General features: G+C 49.4%; 2 protein-coding genes and 1 long non-coding RNA gene across 5 annotated transcripts; 1 reads left to right on the top strand and 2 right to left on the bottom strand.

Moving 5' to 3' along the window:
* The first annotated feature begins 1558 nt into the window (after window positions 1-1558).
* MTIF3 (mitochondrial translational initiation factor 3) lies at window positions 1559-12024 on the top strand. 3 transcript variants are annotated; one of them, XM_060129574.1, is made up of 5 exons: window positions 1559-1675; window positions 8182-8382; window positions 8484-8944; window positions 10223-10380; window positions 11773-12024. In XM_060129574.1, the coding sequence occupies exons 3-5, from the start codon at window positions 8485-8487 to the stop codon at window positions 11989-11991; spliced, it is 837 nt and encodes a 278-aa protein (XP_059985557.1). In that variant the 5' UTR covers window positions 1559-1675; window positions 8182-8382; window position 8484; the 3' UTR covers window positions 11992-12024. The 3 variants fall into 3 exon arrangements, with proteins under 3 accessions (XP_059985557.1, XP_059985556.1, XP_059985559.1); XM_060129573.1 differs by lacking the exon at window positions 8182-8382 and having other exon boundaries at window positions 1569-1675; XM_060129576.1 differs by lacking the exon at window positions 1559-1675 and having other exon boundaries at window positions 8032-8382.
* LOC132509028 (uncharacterized) lies at window positions 5467-10708 on the bottom strand. The gene is made up of 3 exons (XR_009536857.1): window positions 8016-10708; window positions 7796-7890; window positions 5467-7281 (listed from the first exon to the last, which is right to left on the bottom strand). It is a non-coding gene; the product is annotated as an uncharacterized LOC132509028 (long non-coding RNA).
* Window positions 11979-24490, bottom strand: GTF3A (general transcription factor IIIA). Its single transcript, XM_060129525.1, has 10 exons — window positions 24461-24490; window positions 23090-23362; window positions 20799-20899; window positions 17815-17911; window positions 17357-17445; window positions 16304-16377; window positions 14722-14802; window positions 13944-14173; window positions 12853-12912; window positions 11979-12243 (listed from the first exon to the last, which is right to left on the bottom strand). The coding sequence occupies exons 1-10, from the start codon at window positions 24488-24490 to the stop codon at window positions 12112-12114; spliced, it is 1167 nt and encodes a 388-aa protein (XP_059985508.1). The 3' UTR covers window positions 11979-12111.
* Window positions 24491-25359: the final 869 nt, after the last annotated feature.

Below are 25359 nucleotides of genomic sequence, written 5' to 3'. Positions count from 1 at the left end.
TGCAAAAAAAAAAAAAAAAAAAAGGATGCTGACAGGTAGCTCCAGTTACCAAGGACAACTTGGTGTGAATTTATTCGAACCATAATCTCACCAAACTTTAAGTCCTTGGTTTGGGTATTATTTCACTTAGTATCTTCCCAGACTTGTAACCCCATTGACACTCATTTCATAAGGGACATTCAGCATTAAGAACACCAACGCTGGTACCAGGCTGCCTGGGTTGTTTTAGTCTTGAATCTGCTACTAGCTGCGTGACCTTGGGCAAATTACTTACTTTCTTCAGGCTTCAGTTTCCTCATCTGTGAAATGAGGTCATTACATTTTCCTGAGGATTAAACAACTCGAGAGAAGTCAACCACTTGTGTAACACTGCCCGGGCACGCACACAGGTAAATGCTGTAAATGCGGGCATTTGCAGGTGACAAGCACCTACCATTTCCCAAGTTTTGTGCTGGTCACTCCATCCCCAGATCTACACTAAACAAACACATCTTGCTATTAAAGAATATTTTTGGTAGGATAAAATGAATCTTTAATTCTTCATGTTTAACTTGGAGAAGACCAACATGCAAATACTAACCTTGGCCTTTGGGCCTCACATAGTTTTTCTGGGTTTACCACTTCACTGTTTTCAACGAAAATTCAGTACCTACTATGCCCGACGACGCCGTGGATTTGATGAGGAAACGGAAACTTGGTCTTTGCTCTCAAGGAACTATTTAAGGCTGCATTAGTTTCCTCATCTGAAACGAAAGAGGTAATGCGAGACTTGAGCTGTCTAATGAGAATAAAGCGACGTGCCCTGCTGGACTACAAGTATCCAATAGAAGCAGTGTGCTCTCATATAAATCAAAGTATCCTCTAACTAGGTGGCTTCAGGGAGTCACGGCCACTGAGGAATTCCCACTCTGCCAAGGAGGAATTTCTACTGGAGAAGAGGCGAGAGGGGCAGGGGCTGGCACGGCGGGTCTGCAGGCTCGCAGACCCCAAAGCAGGCAGGCAAGAGACCGGGTGCACGGTCCGCTCCCAGGGTTAAAACTGCTCCAGAGCCTGGACACCGCACGCACGCCCCACGCCCGTGTGGTCCTCGGCCAAACGCTGACGGCTCCGAGCTCTCCGGGATACGGCGCCACGGGGGCCTTCCGCGCCCGGCCCGGCGCTCGCAGGCCGCCAGTGCCGCTTACCTGGGAACCGACGGGAGCCTCTGCTTCCCGAGTCTGCCTGCTCACCTGCAAATGCAGGTGAGCAGTGCTCCCGAACTCACAATAATTATAAAGACGTTTATGAAATCGTTTATTAAGCATTCTATCAAAATAGTATTTTATTAAATAAAAAAGACGTGTATGAAAGCTCTAAGCCTAATGGGAATACAGCCACACCGTGGTCGGCACCAACGTAATGGACCGAGGGGATGGGAAGCTCCGATCGCAGCACCACCTGCGGCGGCAGGAGCCAGGTGAACGGCAACTTCCCGCACGCACCTCCCCTCGCCCTCCGCATTTTGTGTCGGAGGACTTTAGGCCGCCGGCCGGAAAGGCGCTCCTCCTCACGTCACCTTTCCTTTAAAGACGCAGACCGAAGCCCCGCCCACTACGGAAGGTGAAAGGGTCTCACACGGCGGAGCCCGTTTGCGGGCTCCTTCTGCCAAACCGTACCAATCGGCGGCCCGGAACAGGTAAAGCTAAAGGCAAGGGGCGCTGCGCGGGTGAGGGGACCTGCAGCGGGAAGACGGGGTCGTAAGGACGTGCCTGCGGAGGACGCGGCCTTGCGCTCGGCCGTGTCCCTGTCCCTGGAAGCTCAGTGCCGCCCACCCGCCAGCGGACAGGCCCTGCAGACCGTGCCGCGGGTTCGGGGATTCGGCCGGGCTTAAAGCCGTCTTCGAGACCAGGCTGCTGTCCGCGCACCCCGGAGCCGCAGCATCTAGACCCGCCGTCCACGGTCCTTCAGGGCCCTGGACCTTCCGCCCCGCTATCCCTGTGCACGTACGGGCACGCACGCGGGCCGTACGTCGCTACGGCCCAGGCGCGCCGCGGGGGCGGGGCTCGGGTGAGCGTGGCCACCACAGATGCACGTGACCGGTCTGTTTGGCGCGCCGGGCTCCCCCCACCCCCCAGTCCCTGGCTCAGCGCGGAGCACTGGCGGGCGTGCAGGCTCTTTGCGCTCTGCGGCCAGAGAGGCGGTGTAGTGGGAAAGGTCGCTGAGTGATCTGGGATTTCTTGTTTTCCCATTTACCATTTACTAGGCTTCACGGCATAAGACTCCTGAAAGAAGTAAATACATTTTCTTACTGAAGAGCCGCAGTTCCAAGTACAGGTTGTAAGAGGCTTCAGTGTAAGGAAGTGCAGAGTGGAGAGCTCTGGAAAATCAGCCACTGTTGACCGTGCCCAGCGCGATGCAGGGAAGGGTAAACCGGATGCGTTCCCTGCTTCACAGAACTTACCGTCTGAGAGAAACAGTAGTAAGATAATCACAAAATTATAATCGTGGAAAGATGAGCTGTTCTGTGGACGCACTTAACTCTGAGCTCAACAAGCAAATAGCGGGACACGGGGGGAAAGGGGGGGTTGACCAGGGGAGAGCTGGCCTAGTCTGGGAGGTAATCAAAAGAACGCCCTGAGAAAGACCCCGCTAGACAGGAATGGAGTTTCCTAAACCAAGGGGAAGAGCACTTCAAGATCGGAAAGGCCAGGGGGGTTTAGGCATAAATGAAATTTGGAATGGAGTGAGGCCAGAAAGGTGCGAAGGACCTTTTGGCCTCCTGAAAGCTCTTGGTCTTTAATCTTCAGGCAGTTTTAGGTGGGCGGGCGCTGGGTGCCGGGACAACACCAGCGTTGCAGAGGGGAGAGCTGATTGCAGAGCTCATGGTGTAACAGCCTAGTTAGGAGACTGATGGGAATCCAAAGGAGAGGTGGAAGATGTCTTAAATTAGCGTGGTGGCGTCGATATGGAGAGAAGTAGGTGGATTTATGGTGTTCGGAAGTACGACTGAGGAGGCTTGGTGTTGGATTAGCTGTGAGAGTGCGGGAGAGCAGAAGTGGACAAGACGACGTGGCTCTGGACGGACTGAGATGCTGGTCACTGAGATAGGGAGTTCTGGAAGGTGAGATGACCGTTTAGAAAATTAATATACAGGAATAAGTACAACTTTTAATATTGAGTCTTGAGCTCAGGATTTAAGAGCTTTTCAAAAAATGTTTTGTGGATGGTTAACTTATTTCAATAAAATAACTAAAAAATAAAATAAATTTAAAATTTTATGGCTAAAGAAATGTGGTTAAGTAATTGGCCAAGATATATGTTAGCTTTTTCCAGTGTTTTAATCAGTGTTCTAGCTCGTCAACAGCTCGGCAGTGCGGAGAGTACTTTGTACAAAACCAGGGCCAGCGGACAGCAACCTGAAGGCTTGGTGACAGCAGTGCTCACCCCGGGCTGGAATGGGGCAGGTGGGGCAGTGGGCAGGGCAGCAGGCAGAAGGACTTAGTGAAACTCCTTTGGAAGGCGTGAGAAAGGATTCTTAAAGTCATCGGAATTGGCAAAATTAATTTCACAAATATTTAGTCCACTAGAATCCATGTACCTTTTGATTCAACCTCCCTGGAAAGAATAGATGTCAATATACAATGTCAGCTATGTAGGAAAGAAAAGCAGGGAGTGAACAAATAGAAGTTATTTTCACCTCTTCAGTTGATAGGAGTTTGGTAACAACGGTGTTGTCAAATTATGTAAGATTCGTACATTTCATTGTAAACTTTGCCTCAAAATGAAAAGATTGTAAATGAATATTGAACTCTAGTTAATGATGTGCATGCTGAAAGTGTGCTGAGTCTGACCTCTGTTACGGGGTGGCGGCCAGAGTGCGCATTTCCTGCTTGAGTCTGGAAGTATTCTTTGGGTCACCCTTCGGCACCGCTTGAATACCTTGTTTCCTCATCAGCTTTTTACCTAATGATCTTTGCATCCATCCTTGCCTGAGTCAGTGATTTGATCGGAGGTGGCAAAATGGTGGTTTTCAAATTATTTTTACTTTTCTTCTCCATGTATTAGCTGGCATTCTCCTCTAAAGAACGCTTTTCTTCATCAACTGGGGGTGATTACAGTTCTTCTTAAAAAGGTAGGACAAGTGCTTAGTTCTTTTTCAATGACCAGTTTCCAGAGTAAGGAGTCAGAGTGGCAGTCACATACAGTTGTGGCTATCTTTCTTTTTCATAGATTTTTGCATATTCGGTGTGTTGAAATGAATTTCAGTCACTGATATTTAAATTATCACACATTTGGCCCGTGGGAGTCTCTTCATGCGATCAAACTGTAAATGAAATGTAAACAAAATGGTAATATTATCAGGGAAACCTGAAGACTGGATATTTGAACATATAGAGGAATGATTATCAGTTGGGATGTGTTACTGTGTTTATTCAAAAGATACAAGAGTCCTCAGCTCTTACTGGAGCGTTTACTGATGACACAGGATTTACTCGGAAGTAGTTCACAGATGCTGGGGTCCCGGGAGTAGTTGCTGGTGGAGAGAAAGCCTGTCGGACCACATGCTGCAAATCAGGGAGCTAAGTGATGGGTGCTTAGGCCTTTATTTTGCTGTTTTTTCTGTACATGCTCGAGAATTTTCCTAAGAAGTTTCTCAATTACTTGAATTTATGTTGATGTTTCCGATTCAAATTTCATATCACAGGTTTTTCCCTAACTCTGTTATTTATATTTTTATCTATGAAAAGCTTACTTTGAAGAAACAGGTGTATCTTCCTTTTTGCTGATCCGAAGCCAAAATTTAGCTAGTGTTGAAGCATAACTGCTGTGTAAGTCAAGAAAATTTAAAGCCTTTTAAAATTTGAATAATAGCAAGAACCTTTAAAAAAGTAAAGATAAATAATAATCATTTTTAATTACATTAATAATTATATAATTATATAATTATAATATATACTTATATAGTATTATGTCATATTTTATTTTTTATAAGTTTTATAATTCATAAAAATTATAATTTATATAAATTATATAGTGTATAATTTTATATAATTATATATTAAAATATAATTAATAATTATATATTAATATATTATATTCAATTATTGTTATTATAATAATTTTTCTACTCTTTACCTTTTCCTCTTCTTGGAAAATGTTTTTAAAGCTTTAAAAAAAATCTACATTATCTTTCTGAAATAGTTTTTATTTTGTAAACAAATAGAATTTATCAGTATAAAAAATACTTCCTCTTTATAAAAAATTAGAGAGGGCTTCCCTGGTGGCGCAGTGGTTGAGAGTCCGCCTGCCGATGCGGGGGACACGGGTTCATGCCCCGGTCCAGGAAGATGCCCCGTGCTGCGGAGCGGCTGGGCCCGTAAGCCATGGCCGCTGAGCCTGCGCGTCCGGAGCCTGTGCTCCGCAACGGGAGAGGCCACAACAGTGAGAGGCCCGCGTACCGCAAAAAAAAAAAAAAAAAAAAAAAAAAAAAAAAAAAAATTAGAAAAATAATGGTAATTAGGAAGAATAGGGGAATGAAAATTACTGTGTCTTCAACCTTAAGGAAACCACAGGGTTCTTCTTAAATTTCTTTTCATCTTTCTCCTGTGCCTAGTTTGTTCATTCGCTTCCTTGTTTTACAAAATCCTACTTATTGAATAGTACTTTCTATGTAACGTGTTGGTAACTCATTACACAGGGCACACTAGCTTTCGTCTGTAACTGCTAGCTTCATCCTAACTCATACTGAACTCTGGGACTTGCTGCTGCTGCTGCTCTTTTTCTGAGGATAATGGAAAAGTCGTCTCCAGTGTCTTCAGACTTTTCTGTTTGGTTTGCCGGCTTCCGCCATGTGGCAACAAGTGTCTGAGTGTCTGTTATTGAACAGTAAGTATCTCAGCTATTTAAAACCCAGTTCAGTCCCACTGTGGAGCCTTTACAGCATCTGCATCCCCAGTTCATGACCGTCAGGTAACCCATTCATTGTGGATGAAACATCTGGCCGTAGAGCTCACTGAGGTTGGTGGACATTTGAAATGCCAGCTGGGAATTTTTTTTTTTTTTTGTAAAGCATGGATCATTTTATTCAAGGTTCATTCATAAATCTGACAATATCTTCTCACGATACTATAGAAGAGCACCAGAAGAAAACTGACACAGCGGTATGATTGAATACTCCTGGAAAAAAGGGCCCCAGCTTTTGAATAAAGGAAGAAAATATACGGAGGAAAGTTCAGTATCTCTAGAATGAAAAGAGCACTCTTACGGCGCATCTGCGGTGGGGGGCGCTGATGCACGTGACGACCTGGAGATTTGCCCCCAGACACCGCCTGCCTCCTGGCGGTTTCCTTGGGCTCACGCATTCATTCAGCACGTACAGTCAGTCCTCCGTATCCACAGGTTCCACATCCGTGGCTGCAACCAACCATGACTGAAAATACTCGAAAAAGAAAAAATTGCCAGAAAGTTCCAAAAAGCGACTGTGCCAGGCAACTATTTATATATCATTTCCATCGTATTAGGTATTATAAGTAATCTAGAGCTGATTCAGAGTGTACAGGAGGATGTGCATAGGTTATGTGCGAACACGACAGCTTTTTATATAAGGGACTTGAGCATCCTCGGAGTTTGGCGTCCACGCCAGGTGTCCTGGAACCAGTCCCGCGTGGATACCGAGGACGGCTGTACGTACTGAGACAGGCTGTAGGCGGTAGTGTGGGGAGCACAGCAGTGAACGAAGTAGACAAGTGACGTTTTCTCATGAAGCTTACGTTCCATTGAGGAAAGACTGAGTGTTCGTGTGTAGATCAGTGCATGTCATCAGTGAATCTCTTTAAAAGGCAAGGTCGTGGGTTTGAAAGGATGGGATGTGCCGTTGACAGAGTGGACAGGGAAGGCCTCGCCGAGAAGTAAATGAACTGGCATCGTCTGAGGGAGAGGATCCCACCCGGGGCGGGGGCTGGGGGGAGGGCGCGCCCGGCGTTTACAGGAATGGCAGGGAGGCCCGTGCGGTTGGGACAGGGAGTGCAGGAAGCGGGGCGGGTGCTGTGGGCAGGGGTGGGTGGGGGCCTGGTGCCGGGGGCTCTGCAGCGAGGTGGGGGCCGCGGAGGGCTGTGGGCAGAGGAGCGCCGCGGCCTGACTTCCATGTTTTAAGGGGCAGGGGCAGCAGCGGGGAGGGCGGTCAGGAGGCTGGGACCTGATCCAGGTGAGAGATGAGGGCGTGTCAGGGGCAGGGTGATAGACAGCGAGGGAGAAGGTGGAGTGCTTGGATCCCGATTTTTAGAGGGTGAACAGTGGGATCTGCTGAAAAAGAAGGGTCAAAGATCACTCAGCTGTTCTGGGCCTGAGCGCCAGAGGGTGTATGTGAGGACAGGACACGGGAGGGCAGAGCGGGGAGCAGGGCAGGTGGAATTCAGCTCTGGCCGTGCTGATGAGGGTGCCCGCTGGGTATCTGCGTGGAGGGGCTGGGTGGGCAGTTAACTCTGCAAGGGTGGCGTTCTGGGGGGGCTGGGGGGTTGGAGCCATAGCCACAGACCTGCGGGGGAGGGAGGTGAGAACGTGCGGCTCCCATCACTTTCCATAGTTTGCTGTTCATTCCCCCCACCCATGTCACTGGTCGACGATGGGCGTGGTTGGTGGTGACGGGTAGGAGGGGTGGGTTACCCAGCCCAGTGGGATCAGAGCTGGACCAGAGGGAGCTTCCAGTCTGAACAAACGCCCCAGGTGATGCTCGAGCAGGTGCCCCAGGGAGCCTTCTCTGAGAAGCGCCGCCTAAGGCACCGCATCCTCTTCTCATTGACGAGCCGCACACACCTACCTCTCTGAGTTCTTGATTCTCTCGTGTTTCTCAGCAAACCCTAGATGAGATGAACGGGTCCTCTCGTCACTCCCTCAGACAATTCTTAGGTCTACCTGTCTTGTGGATGGTAGGAGGGACACATTATGGCGGACAAGCAACTAAAAAATCAAAGCGCCCCTTCTAAGTGCAGCGTTCGTAGCCGTGAGTCAGACCACACGCGCCTGACGCTTCAGCTCACCTTCGGCTGCAGTGCAGCACCTGCCTTGTGAGCGATGGATGTAGTTTATGAGGCCACTCTAATGTCAGGGCATTTCCTTTCTGAGAGTCCCAGTTCATCCTTCCAGGGGGTCAGCTGTCTTCCTGGAGGGTCCCCTTTCCCATAACAGTGTTCTTACCTTTTGTAGACCGTCAGATGTACTGATGAGTTGTTCACTACGTTCATGAAGAGGTGTTTGTGAGTCACCAGGGATTCAATGTTCTGCATCGTCCTAAATAAAGCCTTAGACTGTATCTGCTTTTGGAGCCAGCACTGTGAGATCCATGGGGAACGGAGTCAACTAAGATAACTTTTAAGTTTCCTGTGCATGGACCTGCAGTGTTCACAGGTGAGGTTCCCACAGGCTCACACACGCCCTCCATGTTCCACAGCACCGACCCAGGGGAATGAGTGATCGGACTTCAGTGAGCTTTTCTCCCTGCTTTTTAGGATGGCTGCTCTTTTGCTAAAGAGGTTAACATTACAAACTATAAAAACGGAAAATACTTGCATTAGAAGACGTTTGGGTAAATACGTCGTACAGAAGACGGCGCTGGCGGAACCATCCCACATTGCCTCTGCCCCAAGACCGTCCTGCCTCATTCACGCAGAAGCTTTTAGTACTGAAGACACCCAGGACAAGAGAGAAAAGAAAAAAAAGAATGAAACAGCTTTTCGTAACGTTGGAAGAAAAATTAACGAGCGCATCATTCAGGTGCTGGACGAGAAGGGCAACGACCTGGGCCCCATGCACCGAGCGAACGTGATCAGGCTCATGGCCGAGCAGGACCTGCGGCTGGTGCCGAGGGACCCCGGCGCCCAGCCCCCGCAGTACCAGCTCATGACGGGCACGCAGATCTACCAGGAGCGGCTCCGGCTCAGAGGGATGGAGAGGGCCGAGCCCAAGCCTGGTAGGTACCTTGCTGTCTGCCCCCGAGGTCCTCAGGACTGCACATCCGCAGCTGAGGTCAGGCATTTGCCAGGGCCCCTGTGACAACAGGCCAGTGAGAAGCTGAGCCGTCCTTTCACCACCGTTTCCAGTGTCTTTTTCGTCCACTTATTTCTATCCCTTTTTTTCTATTTTCCTTGCTACTCTTGTGTCTGTCATGTCTTCCTCTACACCTGTGTAAAATGAGGGGAAAACAAGGTGACCACCACCAAAATAATGGGAACCCCTTAACCCCCCGACGGCTGCCTGGCCTTCCACTGCACAAGGGCATGACGACGTGGACAGGTGGGGTGGGCTCCTGGTCATGTCCTGGGCCGCTCACCTGTCGGGGCGCCCTCCTCCCCTGCTCCCATCATCTCCAAGCGCGCGCGCGCGTGCGTGTGCAGTTAATCACACGGAAGCACTCCCTAACTCTGAAGTGATTCCTGGAGCGTGCCCCACGCCCGTTTCGTCACAGTAAGGGTAGGAACGCTCACGTGATGTGCCAACTCTCTTGTCATTTAAACCGTACAGAAGCCGTGAGTTGGATATTAAGTGAAGAGGTTTGCTTTTCATGATTCCTAGTAAGTGCTGATCATTACAGAAAACACACTGGGACAGAGGTCAGAAGGCTCCAGAGTGCACAGTAAGGCCACGTGTCAATTTTCTGACACCACATTTAACAACAGAGACGTTGACTGGAAAACAAAAACTATCCAGAGGCCAGCTAGGGTGATAAGGACATCAAACTATGTCACGTTTACAACAGAAAGGTGGACAGCCTGAGAAGCCTGGTTCAGAGATGGCTGAAGGGCTGACAGAGAACTCAGACCAGCTGGTAGGAGCTGTAAGGAAGCAAAGAGGTGTTAATAAAAGAACTCCTTTTTAGAAAAATTAATTTAAAGAAGAAAAAATATAAGAAAAGAAAGCCTAAAGAAAAAACATAATAAACACCTGTTACCCACCATCCAAAATAAGAATAAGGATTAACTGGTTCCTTTTAAAGGACCACTTCTTTGTTCTTTCATCAGACAATGGTAATGATAAACAGAAGCATTCCATGTTGAAATACTCTTACTTGGCAGGTAAAAAACTGGTATTTTACCTGTGTCTGTCTCCCGTGTTTGAATGTTTACGGGCATGTGAAGCTACTGGACAGGAGGACTTGTAGGGCCCCTGTAGCAACGTAGACTTAGGACGAGCATGTGATGAAGCACAGGCCTCACACAGACTAGCGCCAAGTCTCACTCTTTCAAACCAGGACCCACCCTGACAAAGGAACTGACTTTTTCTTCAAATATTGGACAACATGATTTGGACACAAAGAGTAAACAGATTCAGCAGTGGATCGAGAAAAAGTACAAAGTTCAAATTACAATAAAGAAAGGGAAGACTACAGAAGAGCCAGAAAACAAAATGGTGAGTAAAAGCAGGTGTGACTGACTGCCTGCGTGTTTTTGTTTTCTTTCTGAGCTTAAAAATACAACTGTAGAAAATCTGGGGACTATAAAGGCAAAGAAAAGTAACTACTAATCCTACCCAGTGACGATAGTAGCTTTCCAATTTGTTTTTCAAAATGCAAAATGTACACGTTAGTTTTTCCATTGTAGCATAAATACTTCGCCACATGAAAACGCTCTAGTTCACAGGGCTTCCCTGGTGGCGCAGTGGTTAATAATCCGCCTGCCAATGCAGGGGACACGGGTTCAAGCCCTGGCCAGGAAGATCCCACATGCCGCGGAGCAGCTAAGCCCGTGCGCCACAACTACTGAGCCTGCACTCTAGAGCCCAAAAGCCACAACTACTGAGCCCTGTGCTCTAGAGCCCGCGAGCCACAACTACTGAGCCCTGTGCTCTAGAGCCCGTGAGCCACAACTACTGAAGCCCGCGCACCTAGAGCCCATGCTCCGCAACAAGAGAAGCCACCGCAATGAGAAGCCCACGCACTGCAACAAAGAGTAGCCCCCGCTCGTCGCAACTAGAGAAAGCCCGCGTGCAGCAGCAAAGACCCAACGCAAAACTAAAAATAAATTTATAAAAGAAAAACTCCTTTATAACTTACAGGCTATATGCTATTCTGTTTTACAAATTGTAGAGGATCCAGTACTTAAATAGGAAAGTTAGAAACTTTATGGGTTCATCTTCTAACGTCTGTTTCCTCTTTATAAAGGCCTATAAGCAGCACTCCATATAAAGTCAAATCGTCTTCCAGAAAGTGGCTATCAGTTTACAGTCCCAGGATAAGTCTGTGGACTATCTACTTTGCTTTTGGAGTTAGACAACTTGCAGCATCTAAAAGGCAGCATTTATTCCAGCAGTTTTCAACCTTAGTTCCACGTTAGAATGACTCAGGCCTAGGGCCCGGCCCAGCCCAGCCCAGCTGACCCAGAATCTCTAGAACTGAGTTGTCTGTATTTTTCTAACCCCCCCCAATGACTCTGTGAATGAGTGCTGGGAACGGCACTGGGCTGACAACCTGGGGGGAAAGGAGGGGTTCTGCCAGTGCCCAAACCCACTGCTTTGCACTTTTTTCGAGAGGGTGGTCTGGGCCAAACATAGCCCCTCAGTGCCATGACGGGATCTAAAACTATCAAGCCTTTAGTGCATTAGCCTAGTTACATGGAGTTTGTATAACTGCCTGCTTATTGTACAGGTTTCAGTCAACTTAACCAGGTTATGTACGATTCGATTCAGCAAATCCCTTAAATAGCAATTCAAGCATGCTGGTTTTTATGCGTATTAGAGCATTAACACGGGGAAGAATCAAAGGTGTTGGTTTTAAATTAGTCTTTGGCTGTTTTCCTTTTCTAGGAGGAGATATGTAATCAAATACTGCAGACTATGCCTGGAATAGCTACCTTCTCATCCAGGCCACAGCCCATCAGACGGGGCAAGGCTGTGATGTGTGTGCTTCGTCCCTTGAGCCAAAAGGAAGACAATGCTTGCAGATCAGCTCTGGGGACCCAGAGGGGAGACGCTCTGAACAGAGGAGATGGAAACGACGGAGCATCCAATGCTCTGCACCAGTGATTTTAATAAAAACGTGCTTCTGAGAGAAAATAACTGAGCTGGCTGGTCTGTGGTCCTTCAAACAAAGCAGTCTGGTGTGTAGCTGGGGCCAGCGTCGCCACGGCAGAGGGCACCTTGCCTTTAGTGCAGTTCAGAAGGCAGTTCAGTCTCCCCATTTCTGGGCAAAGACACGCCCTGGTCCTGTGTCCTTTTAGGAGGGATGTACCCACTGAGCCGAGAGGCCAGACTCCGTTTTTCATGAGACCGTCTCACCTTTGGGAATAAGGAAGACACATTACAGGCAGGCCTCTGTATCTGCGGGTCAACCAACAGCTGATCAAAAATATTTTAAAGAAAAATCCAGAAAGTTCCAAAAAGCAAAATTTGAATTTACCGTGTGCCAACAATTTACATAGCATTTTCATTGTATTAGGTATTGTAAGTAACATAGAGATGATTTAAGGTATATGGAAGATGGGCGGAGGTTATATGCAAATACAGCTGACCCTTGAACTTGGGGGGGGTTAGGCACGTGGACACCTGCGCAGTCGAAAATCCTCATATAACTTTACTTGGGCACCTGCGGATTTTGGTATCCTGGGGGTTCCTAGAACCAATTCCCCATGGATACCAAGGGACGACTGTAACTCGAATTCAAAATCAAAACTACTGGAATCGTATACCTATCAGGTATACAACTATCGCAGTATATACAACAACAAAACTACTGTTGTGAAGTAAGAAAGTGAAATCCACACAATTGCTTTGTATAGTAGTACAGCCTCACACAGTAATAAGTAGTTGAAAATATGCTAAATAGATTGCATCTAGTTTAAGCCAATTTATGTTTTAAAATTAACAGCTTGCTAAGTCTCAACTTACTTTGAGCTTCATTTTTTTCTTGTCAGGGTCATGCACAACGGCATGCCTGCTGAGGCTCTGCTACAATGAAGGAAAAAGAAAAACAGTTTTATTTGTAAAACACTGCCGCTTGGTATTTGGTGTCTGCTAATATGAAAACCCCATGAGTCATTTAAATAAACGGACAGCCTTCTTTCTGTTACATTCTGTTGAGGGATCTGACTTCTACCACTGGAGCGGAACTGTTCCTTAAATCTTGGACTAAAATCACTGCCTTTTCCAAGGACCCAGGTTAGGAATGTATACATTTTCACCACGTGTGCCTGTGGCTTCCTAGTTCTTTCATAGTAAGGGGTTTGGGGGGCCAGTTCTGAAAACCCTTCCGAGCTGAAGGAGGCTCTTCTAACTGAATCTGTGTCATCAGCATCGCCAAACACCAGTGGAAAATCTGACCCAAGTCCTGCTGTCCTCAGCACGAACACTGACCACCAGCAGTTCCGTGGTTTTCTCACGGCCTGGGCTGTGCTAAGCCAGCCTCACCCCCACTTCAGTCTCTACCATTGTTCACACGAGCGCCTGTGAGAGCACCAACCGGGCGCGGGTCCTCAGAGCCGCACGGGCCCCTCCACCTGGGGTCACGGTCTCCAAGTCTAGACCAGTGTCCCGAAGCTCTAAGGTCCCCCATGTCCTTGTCTCTTGCTCCCCTTCTCAATCCCCAGATGATGGCAGCCCAGAAGGACACCCCAAATATCAACAGACTCATAAATAATAAGCATATGGTACCAGAGGCCACTGGGTCTCAAATTCCGTCACCTAAGAATCACCTGGAAAGTTCGTTAGAACAAAAATGACTGGGCCCATCCCCCGAACTTCTGACTCAGGGGGTCTGGATGTGCATTGCTCGCAAGTTCCCTGGCGATGCTGAGGGCCAGACTTTGAGCACAGCACTGGCAGGGGCGAATCTGTCTGCTCGCAGAGTCTGGTGAAGAACCACTCCTGCTGGAGCAGGAGTGAAGGGCCCGAGTCCCCCCCAGCCTCCCCATCTGCCGCCTGGGGCCAGGCTCCCTGGAGCCCAGCAGCCCCCAAGGACAGCGCCCGGGCGGGGCGCTCACCTTCATGGCAAATGCCTTGCCGCAGCTGGCGTGCTCACACACGAACGGGCGCCACTCCTCGTGGAACGAGAGGATGTGGCTCTGCAGGTTGAACACGGTGGTGTAGGTGCGGCCGCAGCCTTCCCTGGGGCACCGACATGTGGCCCTCTCCGGGGCGTGAATTCTCATGTGCTGCTTCAGGAAATCCTTGCGCTTAAACGTCTTCCGGCACACGTCACATGTGACGTCCTCTGCGGGAGCAGACGAGCAAACTGAGCCCACCTCCCATGTGTTACCATACAGGAAAAACTAATATGGAACGTAGCAAGCGACGTATTCAATGCCCAAAACCTTATGATGACACATAGATCAGAAATCTGGGAGGAAACTAACTCCAGTGTGCCTCAATTTTTCCAGGTTCCTACATGACATGAAGTCCCTGTTTTTGTCTGCAAGCAGCAGGGGTTCTCCACCCGGAGATGCAGCAAGGGGAGGGAGTTAAACGGACCGGTTTTCTTCCGTGTCCCCCAACACACAGGGCACGCTTCCCAGACTGCCCCGCAGACATCAGCCAGGGCCTCCCCGGAGGCCTCACCTGCCCGAGCCTTTAAATGTGCAAGGCCTCGGCCCAGGACCACAGATCTCTGCTCACGTGTCAAACAGCTGAGGCACCCTGGACTCACCAGACACACTATAGAAACTCTGTACTTTCAAGTTCACATTTAACGTTTCACCCTTTAAAAGCACTCAGTCAGTTCCCCAGGGGCAGGTATTTATATGCCCCTCATGCCTGCCTTACCTTTATGGGCTTCTCTCACATGTTTCAGAAGCTCTGTCCATGTTTTCGCCACAAAAGAACATTCTTTTTGACACATATAGCCTATTCCAAAAAAAAAAAAACCAGATTGGTGCATGGCCTTTTGTGAATACTTGGCATAAACACCAATCATAATTAGACTGAAAGAAAAATAATTATCAAAACATCAAGCAAATTATCAAAAAAAATTAGACTGCAAGGTAGCTATGAAAACTAAGAAAAGTTTATTTTACAGTAAAACCAAACAACTGCATGTCAAGGTCCTTCATATAGGCTCTCCCTTCAGCAGGGCTTCAAGAGGAGGCCCTCCCTCTCCTGTTCTCAGTGGGCTGGGTACACGGCCCACGAACTCCCAGCTGCTGTGATGCACTCCCCCAACCCCGCCTCCATGGCTCAAGGCCCCTTTCCCCTTCTTGCGCTTTACCTTTGCCTCTTTTTTTACTCAGCCCTTTGCCCTGGATAAACCACCAAGGATAACCTTGCCCACCCCCAGCTTCCTGTACTGCCAATATCTTGTAAATTTCATGCTGCAAAAAAGAACTAGGAAGCAGCAGCTAAGGGAAAAAAGAAAAGATTCCAGAGAAAAACTCTGTGAACAAAAATGGACACTGTGCAAAGCACTTGAACTGGATCAGTCAGTGTAACAGTCAGCCTGAGCTTCACCCAATTAAATACCAGATAGAAACTAAAAGACTCAACTACTAGTCTCTTGTCTTTAAAAAAAAAAAAAAAAGGAGGGGGCCTTTCCTGGTGACGCAGTGGTTAAGAATCCACCTGCCAATACAGGGGAGACAAGTTCGAGCCCTGGTCCGGGAAGATCCACAGGCCGTGGAGCAACTAAGCCTGTGCGCCACAACTACTGAGCCTGTGCTCTAGAGCCCGCGAGCCACAACTACTGAGCCCATGTGCCACAACTAACGAAGCCCGCGCGCCTAGGGCCTATGCTCCCCAACAAGAGAAGCCACCGCAAGGAGAAGCCCGCGCACCACAACAAAGAGTAGCCCCCGCTCGCCGCAACTAGAGAAAACCCGCGCACAGCAACGAAGACCCAACGCAGCCAAAAATAAATATTTTTTTTTTTAAGTCACATAAATTCTAAGGTTTGGGAAACTGGAATATGTATCAAAAATCCTTCATGGAAACAGAAGAGATTCAAGCTGTTGGCTTAATCAAGTCTTTCTGAAAAAAGTTACAACCTAATTACTCCAAAAACCTCAAACTATAATCCAAGTCCTTTGAATGCCAACAAGGAAAGGAAAGAGAAGAGGTTAAAAGCAGCTGAAGCAGCAAAGCCACTGCTGGAGTTCCAACCCTTTCACAAGGAAGAAGCATAAGCAGGCACGGCTGTAAACAATAAACGTTAACTCTCAACAGCAACAACAGGGAGTGGAAGGGCAGACATGACACCCAGCACATCTTTGGTCAAGAGCATAAAACCTGAACAGGCAGATGGAGCCCCTGCCCAAGCAGTTTCGGCTTCTTGGGACGACCACAGACTCGAGCAGTCAGAGAATTAACACGCTCTACTGCTGGTGTGCCCGTCAGAGCGGGCACCAGTACATACCCTCGTGGACCTTCCCGTGTCGCTTCAGACTGCTGGGGGAAGCAAAGTGTTTTCCACATCCTTCGTGGGTACACCTGGGTCAACAACACACGAGCGTTAGCTGATCCGTTTTCAGACAGAACTGTACTTAAATAGTATGTCGTCCTCATCCTGCCAAAGTCTCCCCTTCCCTCAACCAAACCAGTCATAAAAATGGGATTTCAAATTCAGACCTAGTTGTAGATGAAATGCAAGTTACTTCACCAGCCTTGGGCAGAACAAACTGAGAGAAAAAAGTCATTACTTTTTTTTTTGCTTATGTGATCAAATTAAACAGTTTTCACCTTTATACCTCTGAAAATATACCATTTTCATGGCAACAAAAAGATGGCTCGGGTAAACACCTAAGCCATCCTGAGTCATTTGCGTCTAGTTTTTCTAATGATGTTGCCATGGGATGGTGTGAAAAGAAGACAGCAGCAGATGCATGGCCTCTGGGCGCCCCTTCTGCGCTCAGGCCACCAGCGGCACAGGAAGAGGCGGCAGAGCTGCAAGCAGGGACGGGCACTGTCAGCGGCAACAAGTCCCAGGCAGGGGACCGCCCAGCCGCGCAAAGCGCCAGCCAGGGCTCGCAGGACGGCCATCAGCAGGTGCCCTTTGCAGGTGTCTTCCAACGCGTCCAGTCACCTCTTCCTGTCCCTCCTGAAACCCTCTCTGATGCAGGCTAAGCCCAGATACCTTTGTTCTACAGGAAAGGAATACTTAGCATCTGCATAAGGACATTTCCCGCCACTGAACAGGCTCTATTTGAGTAGTTAAGACATAAACCTTACCTTCAAGCTTAACCACAATTGTACTAATTTCACGAATTATTCTGAAACACATTAAATCTTTCTGTTAGAGAAACAAAAGTACAAACTTGCGAAATGCCCAATACATTAATGGGCATATACTGTACAACTTAACAGGAAAACGTTGATCAAGAAACTGCTTCTGAGCATTGGTATGCAGCCCATGCGCTTTAATCTTGCCCCACCTGGGCTGCTAGAGGCCTCCCCCACGCGAGGCACCTACTTGAACGGCGGCTCGCTGGTGTGCTGGCACTGATGGGTCTTCAGCTGCTGGTGCTTCTTAAAGGCCTCCTTACAACCTTCAAAACTGCACTGTTTAGGTAAAGGTTTGGTAGTCTCAAAAAAAGTCGACGACAGTGCATAACACAATCCTCTCAAGATAAAAATATCGCAGACGTTACATACTTGCTTCTTTCACCCATTTAGTTACTATAAAATTCAAGAAGCTTTGAAGAGTAACACACATGAAACAACAAGAACGATTCATTTGGGGTAGTCTACCAATAATATACTTTAATTAGCAAAAAAGTCTGCTTTCAAAATAAACCATTATTATGATAGCTAGTGTCAAACTAAATTCAGATATTTGACCAACAAAATTTGGTTGATGAAAATTTTAGACACACAGGCAATAAACATAAAAAAGTCAGAATTTAAGCATATGAAATCATTCATACTTACTACATATTGTTTTTGCTGGTTTTCATGTTTGCGTTCAAAATGTTTCTTCAAGTTTGCTTTTGTGTTGAATTTCTGATCACAGCCACTAGCTGTACAACTGTTAGGAAATTGTGTAAAAACCAAAATATTAACAAACCAAGGGAAGAGAAATTTTAAGATGTGTACATCCTCCCACTTTATAAAAGCTAATTATTCCAAAGTATAATAAAAAATAGTCTTTAACAAATTCCAAAGTGTTAAGCCATACCACATAACGCCTCTCAGTTTGACGTGATTATATGTAACGAGAGATGCATTTTCTTGTTAGGCTTCTGAAATTAAGCACAGTGTAGCAGACATTATACAGTGGACAGAGGGAAGATGAAAGACACTAGTTCCAAAAGCCTAAACCCTGCTTAGACTTAAATCATGCTTAAGTTAAACTGTTCTCAGGTTAGAATCTGATAACTTTAATTTTGCTTGAAATGTCTCTACAAACTACATTTCCAAAAAGACCTCAAACAAACAAAACAAACAAAAAAACTGGTTTCAGCTTATCATTAGAGGTAAAAAACAGATATTTACAGAACCATAAACCATTAGGCCCTGTGACATATCACCAAGCCGGTGTAGCTCCCCTTAATGAGTGTTTCTATATCTTGACTTCGAATTATCTAAATTCTTGGTGATTTTTAATATGTGCTCTTTTTGTGATGAGTTTTCATAAGCCGGATGGATGAAGCAGGACTTCCTTTACAAGCCCTCATCTTACCCATCATTCACCAATAAACCCCGAATAACACTCCTATCAGGCACCACGCTATCCACAGGGACAGGCAGAAAAAGGTGCAGAGTGACGGGGGAGAAATGCCCAGAGGCCACTGGAAGGACACAAGAGGGGTGCTGTGGCAGAGACCACCCACCCCGAGTTCCAACACGTGCTATTTCTGACCTCGGGAACAAAACGCTGACTTTCAGCTGGGTTCACAGCCAACAGAAACAGAGCTTCTTCCAGCCTCCCTTGTGGTCCCACTGCTAAGTGCTGGCCCATCCTGCTCAGCTCCCACAGGTGTCTAAAAAGGGGGCACACCTCTTTTGCCCCTCCCTCCATCCCAGTGGCAGGAATGCTTATGTGACAGCTGGAGCTTCGACAGCCATCTTGGACCATGAGGACTACAGAGGAAGTTAAGAAGAGCCCCTATCCACCTCGGCCTTTCTGCATCTTAGTTATGCAAGAGAAACAGAGACTATCCTGTTTAAGCCTCTATTGGGCTGAGTTTTCCGTCACTCTTGACTTCAATCCTGACACAGACATCTAACCCAACACCACTGTGGGGCAGGACAGGGCCAGGAAAGTCCTGCCAGGAACCAAACAGCAGAGACAGCGGGCGTGAGACACCCTGGCAAAGCTGGGGGTGGGAGTGCTGCTGCCCAGTTAAGAAGAGCTGGACCACCACTTCCTGTCAGAGTCCAGCAAATGGGGCAAGACCACAAAAGTGCCCAGGCACAAAGGTCATTACATAAGCAGTGCTCAAAACCACTGCCCAGCTTTAGGAAAGGAAGCAATCTGGAGGGTGATGTGAGAGAGGGCCGAGGAAACAGACTTCAAGTGAGGCGTGCAGGCCAGCGCCTCAACCGAGACACGGGCAGCTGGGGGAGGGGAGAGGCCCTGAGGGGTAAGGACAGCCCTTGCAGACCTTCTGCTGTGGAGGACGGGAGGGAAGAACCAGGAGTCCTGCGGGTCAGCGAGCAGGCAGTGATGCCGCCTGACAAGAACAGGACCAAAGACAAAGCTTGTGGACTGTCGGGGACCTGGGCCCCATGGAACCAGGGAGACAGCCAAATAACGCCGCGCAGCAAGCAGCTGGACCCGGGGATCTGGCGCTGAAGAGAGGGATGTGGGCTGGAGAGCGAGCCGGAAGAGACACTGCAGTCGTCCTGCTCCAGCAGGAGTAGCCCTCGCCGTTCTCTCCAACCCGCGCATCCACATCCACCCCCATTTTTATTTAAGACTTAGTGTTGTAAATAGTATACGGCCACTTAGCTCAGAAACCAAAGGCATGGGGAGGGACACAGCTGCATGGTTCCTTCCAGCCCTGCCCCTACCCACCCAGGACTCCCACCACTCCCAAGACAGGCAACAACGTTCTTTAGTTTTGCTATGTAGCCTTTAGGATTTCTTTACACAAACAGAAGCAAATACAAATAGAGGACTTGTTGTCTACCTCCCCTGCTCCTTTTTACACACAAACAGGTAGCCCGAAATACACCCTCTTTGGAACCTTGGTTTTTCAACTAATAAGCCCCAGAGATTTTCTTAGTTTCACAGGGAACACCTGCATTCCTTTCTCCCCTCTGTATAGTATTCCACGGGTGTGGATATACTTTACCTGGTCCTTCCTGATGAGCAGGAGGGCTGCTCCCATCTGTGACTTAACAAGCCCTCCAGGTGATTCTGATGGACCCCAAATTTGAGATCCACTGCTTTAAAGTAGCTGGTTTAAAAGAAAAGCAGTAATATCTACCTTTTCAGAGATAATGAGCAACTCTGTCAGAGAAGAATGAAATTAACACTGGCATGGCAGAGGAGTGGGGGCTTAATTGAAAGAAAAAGAAGATAAACTGTTAAAGCTCTACTTCCTCGTTCATATGTCTCTTATCCCAGCAGCTGACTGGTTCGTAAAGACCCTGATGATACAGAGCCCAGAATCTGCCAGGGAACCATGTTCCATCTGGTCTGAACTTTACGAGGTTGATTTCCCATTTAGGATACACTTTAAAGGGAGAGGAGAGGATGCAAACTCAAGACAACTTCAGATGAACGCGTCCCTGAAGTTATCACACGCAATGACCCACAAGGCCCCAATGCTCTTTGCACATTCCAAACCCTGTCTCAGGAGATGCAGGCCAAAGCAGCTCCGCTTTCTTCACCTCGAAGGTCATCAGCCAATTTTCTGTGCCAAACGCCGCCCACTTCAGAGGCCTGAAGACAGTTCTCTACTTACACAAAGGGCTTTTCTCCAGTGTGAACCAGGGCGTGGCGGCTGAGGTGCCAGTCCCTGACGAAGGCCTTGCTGCACCCGTCATGGTCACAAACAAACGGTCTCTAGCAGGAAGGCGACAAAAAGCACGTCAATCCTGCCTGCGTCAGTGGCTCTGGTGTTACTTCAAGCCCTAAACTATCTGATGGGCAAAGCCGTGGACTCTGTCTGTAGAGGTGGTTTCCACCCAGTAAGTGCTGAGCACCTGCTACAGGAGGCCAGGCAAGGATCTCCCGCCTGGGGTTACACGACAACCGAAATGCCGCAGCTGCTCACAAAGTCGCTGCAGCAGGTTCTGTTCTAGGAACACCATGTGAAACCAGCGGGCAGCCTTCACAGTAACCGTACAGTACTGTGAACCTGCTCCTGACGTACACCCAGCTTCAGCAGCGGCCCCCTTAAAGATTTCCTGCCGGCTCTCAGCGCGGCCTGCGCGCACTGATCCTCTCCTCCCGCACAGCATCTCGGCATCCACTCAGAGCCCAGGGCGGGCGGTCTCATCTGGACAAGCCCACTTTCTGCTCAGAGAACGCCCGGCACAGCTACAGAAGAGTGTGTCACATCCGAGAAAGCTCACAGGTGCCCGGACACACACAGCTCACGGTGCAACCACCACGTAGGACCCGGCAGTTGGGAGGAAGGGCCTCCACTCTGAACCCGTAGGAAAAGCCAAAACATGTCCCTCGTATAACCAGTTCTGTACATTTAACTATGGAAAACATGCCCCAGAACAGTCCAGGAAGGAGGTACCAAGGCCTCAAAGGACGCTACTGGTAGCAAAGCAGGTGGACAGGAAGACAAGAGTTGCGTTACCAGGGCACGTGCACAGAACTCTGCACAGCCCGTCATGCAGGACGTTCGAAAAATGTCTGTCAAATTAATGTGAGATTTGGGATGACATGACTCCAAGTTTTCTAGCCTGTGTGAAGGAAGCTGGGAGTGCCAATATCCTAAATACAGCCCACAAGTCTGAAAGGAAACGTAAAGTCTAATCTGGACATCCTGGTAACAGGGCCCAGAATTTAGGGGGGTTGAACGGGCGAGAGAAAAGAGAGGAAGGCGAAGCATAAAGCACGTCATGAAGGAAGCCAGTCACAGGGTAAGAAGAAGCCAAGAGAGTGGGGCAGGTGGAGAACCTCGAGGGCGGGAGAGGAGCCAGGGGAAAGGGTCAGTGAGCGGGACAAGGTCCCGGGGAGGGAACGGTCAGCCTTCAAATGCTGCAGGGGTGAGGGGGACGGGCAGCGTGAGGACACACAGAGGGATGACCTGTAAGTCAGGAAAGTGCTAGGAGCGGAGGCAGGAGCTGCAGCACCCTGGTTAAGGGCCTTCAGCTGAGGCCCTGAGAAGCCAGACTGCCAAATCCTGGGAAACTCAGCCAATTCCTAGGCCTCCATGAGCCGCCCTTTGCTCACCTGTCACCTTCCAAAGGCTTCCTACTGCTCTCAAAACAAAACGCAGGCTCTAAACCCACTGGTACCCTGGCCTACAAATGATCCTCCAGGCGTGCCCCTCAGGCTCCCCTTGAATGGTTCCCCCACCCAATCACGTTGGCCGGCGTCCACCCCCAGGACCACACGCTCCTCTGGCAGTTCTCTCTGCCCGGGCTGTTTCTCCCCCAAATATCTGCAGGGCTGGGACCTTTCCTCCTCATTCAGGTCAAGAGAGAGGCCTCTCCCGACCACGCTCCTGCAGCCCTCTCTTCACTGCGTCGCATTCCTACTTATTCCGCTGTCCTCCCGCGTAAAGCATAAGGTCCCTGACGGCAGAAGCCTTGCCTGTCGTAACTGCTGCTCTCCGGGCCAGGACGGTACTGAACAATGAATGAACGAACACATGCTGCTTGCAAACCTCCAGTACTCTAAAGTTCTCCTCCATTCCGGTCCCGGGAGGCGGGGCCTTTTAAGGCAGGTTGGGAGTGGGCGTGGGAGGGAGTATTCCAACCTTGCAAATATTTACACGTTATGGGGACGTGGTGACTGGCCACCACTCAAGGTCAAAGAAGGGGAAAGTGTTGCTTAGTGAGCCCTGAGCCCACGGCAAGGATATCTCGGTCCTAGAACTCCCTGTCTACTTCCCCAGGCCTTCCCTGCCCTAAGGCATGGCTAGTTCGCTTGTGCGTCCCGGGGGCCAAAGCTGAACGCCGTCTGCGCACCCACGCGCGGGACCTTCGGGCAGCGCCCACCTGGCGCGCACCGCACCCCTAGTCCCCGGCCTGGACGCCACGCCCCCCGCGGCCACGCCTTCGGCCTCGTTACCTCCCCCGTGTGCTTGCACAGGTGCGCGTCTAGTTTCCAGGCCTTGTTGTAATTGGCGCTGCAGTCGGGGAAGGAGCAGATGAACCTCTGACGGGGCTCCGGGGGCAGCGGGGCTAGGCTCTCGCCGGCCGCGACGAACGCGTCGGCGATGGTCAGGGACGACACCGCCTCCGCGACAGAGGCCGGCGGCTCCAGGGTGCCCAGGGTCAGGCACTCGGCCACGTGCTGAGCCACGTGCCACGAACCGAGGCCGACCGACCGCTCCGTGAGATCCTACGCGCGGTCCGCCTGCACTTCCGGTAGCGCGGCCCCGGCGGGGCGGGGCTGGAGCGCCGGCGTAGTAGCGCATGCTCCGAAAAGCTCCTCGCCGGCCCGCTTTTGCGCATGCTCTGAGAAGCTCCTCGCCGGCCCCCGCCCCTCCAGCCCTGGGGCAGGAGCGGAAGCGAGGAAAGAGTGGCCAGGCCCTCATCCTCCCCCGCCGCCAGCAAAAGGTGCCCGCGAGTCGCAGGTCCTGTGATGGACCCCGAGGCGACTGTTAAATGTGTTCCCATCCGCCACCACCCTTTTCGAAGTACTACCCTTGCATGATCTAAACTATCCAGTTCTTACTACAAGCTGGATTTGTCTTCTTTATGGATTCATTTCCTGCAAGCTCTCTACATGCTCCCTCTGCAAGCCCCCTGGCAGTGCATCCTAAACGTGCTTAAAATCACGTGGAAACCTTTTAAAACTTCCAAGCCCAGAGCATATACCGGACCAATTAAATCACAGTTTCTTTCACTGGGAAACGGGGATCCGTAGTCTGGAAATTCCCCAGGTGATTCCAACGTTCAGACAAGTTTGGGGACCATTGCCCTGAGGCCTTGCTGCTCAGAGGGTGGTCTTCGGGTCAGCAGCATCGTTCGTTAGAAATCGGAACCTCGGACCTGCTTGAATCGGAGAGGTCTCCAGGTGATGTGACGCACCTTGGAATTTGAGCAGCACTGTTCAGAGGCTTGAATGGTATGGGTATCTTTATGGGGACCACATGTTTAAAGGACATCCTTGGACGAGGATAACGACGACAGGATGGCCTGATGTTCCCCCAGGTGTGTACTTTTCACAGACTGCATCACTTTCAATCATTTGGCAAGCCCTTGTCTGATGGTGATGAGCAGTCCCTGCGAAGAAGGTGCAGTTTTGAAAACAAACCAGGACTCTCCCACGAGGATAATGGCCTGTCTTGTCGGGTCCTGAGGGCTGGGAGAGGGAGTCTGGGACACGCATCCACATGCTGCTTTTCTCCTTTGCTGGTCCGACCCCTCTTCAGGGCACAAGTCCGCAGACAGCCCTCCTACAACTCTGCACATCTTAAATGGTTTCCCTGGCTACCTCCTCCGCATTCCGCTGCCCCCTGGCCATGGCGGGGTTGCGTGGTAAACCTCTTCCTCTTCCGCCCTGCTCTTGGCCTCCTGACGCACACCGTGCCCCGTGCCTCTGCTCCTGCCTTCCCAACTTCTCCCATCTCCTTAACCAACTGTTCTTCACACCTTCTTCTCGGTACCCACGTCTTCGTGCTCAGCCCTCTGATGTGAGGCGTTGTAGCGGGGAGCACCGACTTTGAGGTCTAAGTCTACATTTACTCCCTGTAGGACTTTGGATAAGGTTCTTTGAATCTCTTTTCTTACCTTTAAACTGGACCATTGGAGTCATTCTTGGAGTGAATGCGACTGTGTTAACCGATAGTTCCATTTATTACGTGCCACCCTGAGCCAAGCACATTTCCCAGCAACTCTTAGCTCCCCCAACAACTCTGCATGTAAAGAAGCTGATACAACCCAGGCCGTGCCTCTTCTTTTTCTTTCTTTCCTATGAACTGATCCAGCGTCCACCTCTATCCTCTCTGCAGTTTACTCTTCAATGTGTTTTCAACATCCCACGTTTCTGAATGAGGAGCGGAATTTTTTTTTTTTTTTTTTTTTTTGCTAAAGTAAAAACCATCAAGCAGTCACCTCCAACTCAACATTATTTGCAAGTGAAACAATCTTACCATCTCCACCTGGTTACACTCCCGCCCTCCCGCTTGCTCCCTGCCTTTCTTGCCTTTGGCAGTGTGACCCTGTCTGCCACCCACGAAAATGTAGAACAGTGGTTCTCACCCTGGCAGCACACTGGAGTCACCAGGAGCTTCTGAAAAGGATGTCTCTTGGGCCCCACCCACACCAGTGCAATCAGCCCCTGTCCCTCCTCCTTCCATCTGCCCATCCCTGGCCTGGCCGACTTGTGCACCT

Source organism: Lagenorhynchus albirostris, chromosome 18, assembly GCF_949774975.1.
Source record: "Lagenorhynchus albirostris chromosome 18, mLagAlb1.1, whole genome shotgun sequence".
Taxonomy (NCBI): Eukaryota; Metazoa; Chordata; class Mammalia; order Artiodactyla; family Delphinidae; genus Lagenorhynchus; species Lagenorhynchus albirostris.
The sequence above is the reverse complement of the archived record's forward strand: the minus strand, read 5'-3'. Positions and strand labels throughout refer to the sequence as shown.

What these genes read in the sequence shown, in the direction of transcription:
- MTIF3 (XM_060129574.1), top strand. Translation starts at nt 8,485, where the DNA reads ATGGCTGCTCTTTTGCTAAAGAGGTTAACATTACAAACTATAAAAACG. An exon ending in GAGGGCCGAGCCCAAGCCTG is followed by an intron (nt 8,945 to 10,222) that starts GTAGGTACCTTG and finishes CTTTCAAACCAG; the next exon opens with GACCCACCCTGACAAAGGAA. An exon ending in AAGAGCCAGAAAACAAAATG is followed by an intron (nt 10,381 to 11,772) that starts GTGAGTAAAAGC and finishes TTCCTTTTCTAG; the next exon opens with GAGGAGATATGTAATCAAAT.
- GTF3A (XM_060129525.1), bottom strand. Translation starts at nt 24,490, where the DNA reads ATGGCCAGGGGGCAGCGGAATGCGGAGGAG. An exon ending in GGCAGCGGAATGCGGAGGAG is followed by an intron (nt 23,363 to 24,460) that starts GTAGCCAGGGAA and finishes GACCGCGCGTAG; the next exon opens with GATCTCACGGAGCGGTCGGT. An exon ending in ACACGGGAAGGTCCACGAGG is followed by an intron (nt 14,803 to 16,303) that starts GTATGTACTGGT and finishes TTTTTGGAATAG; the next exon opens with GCTATATGTGTCAAAAAGAA.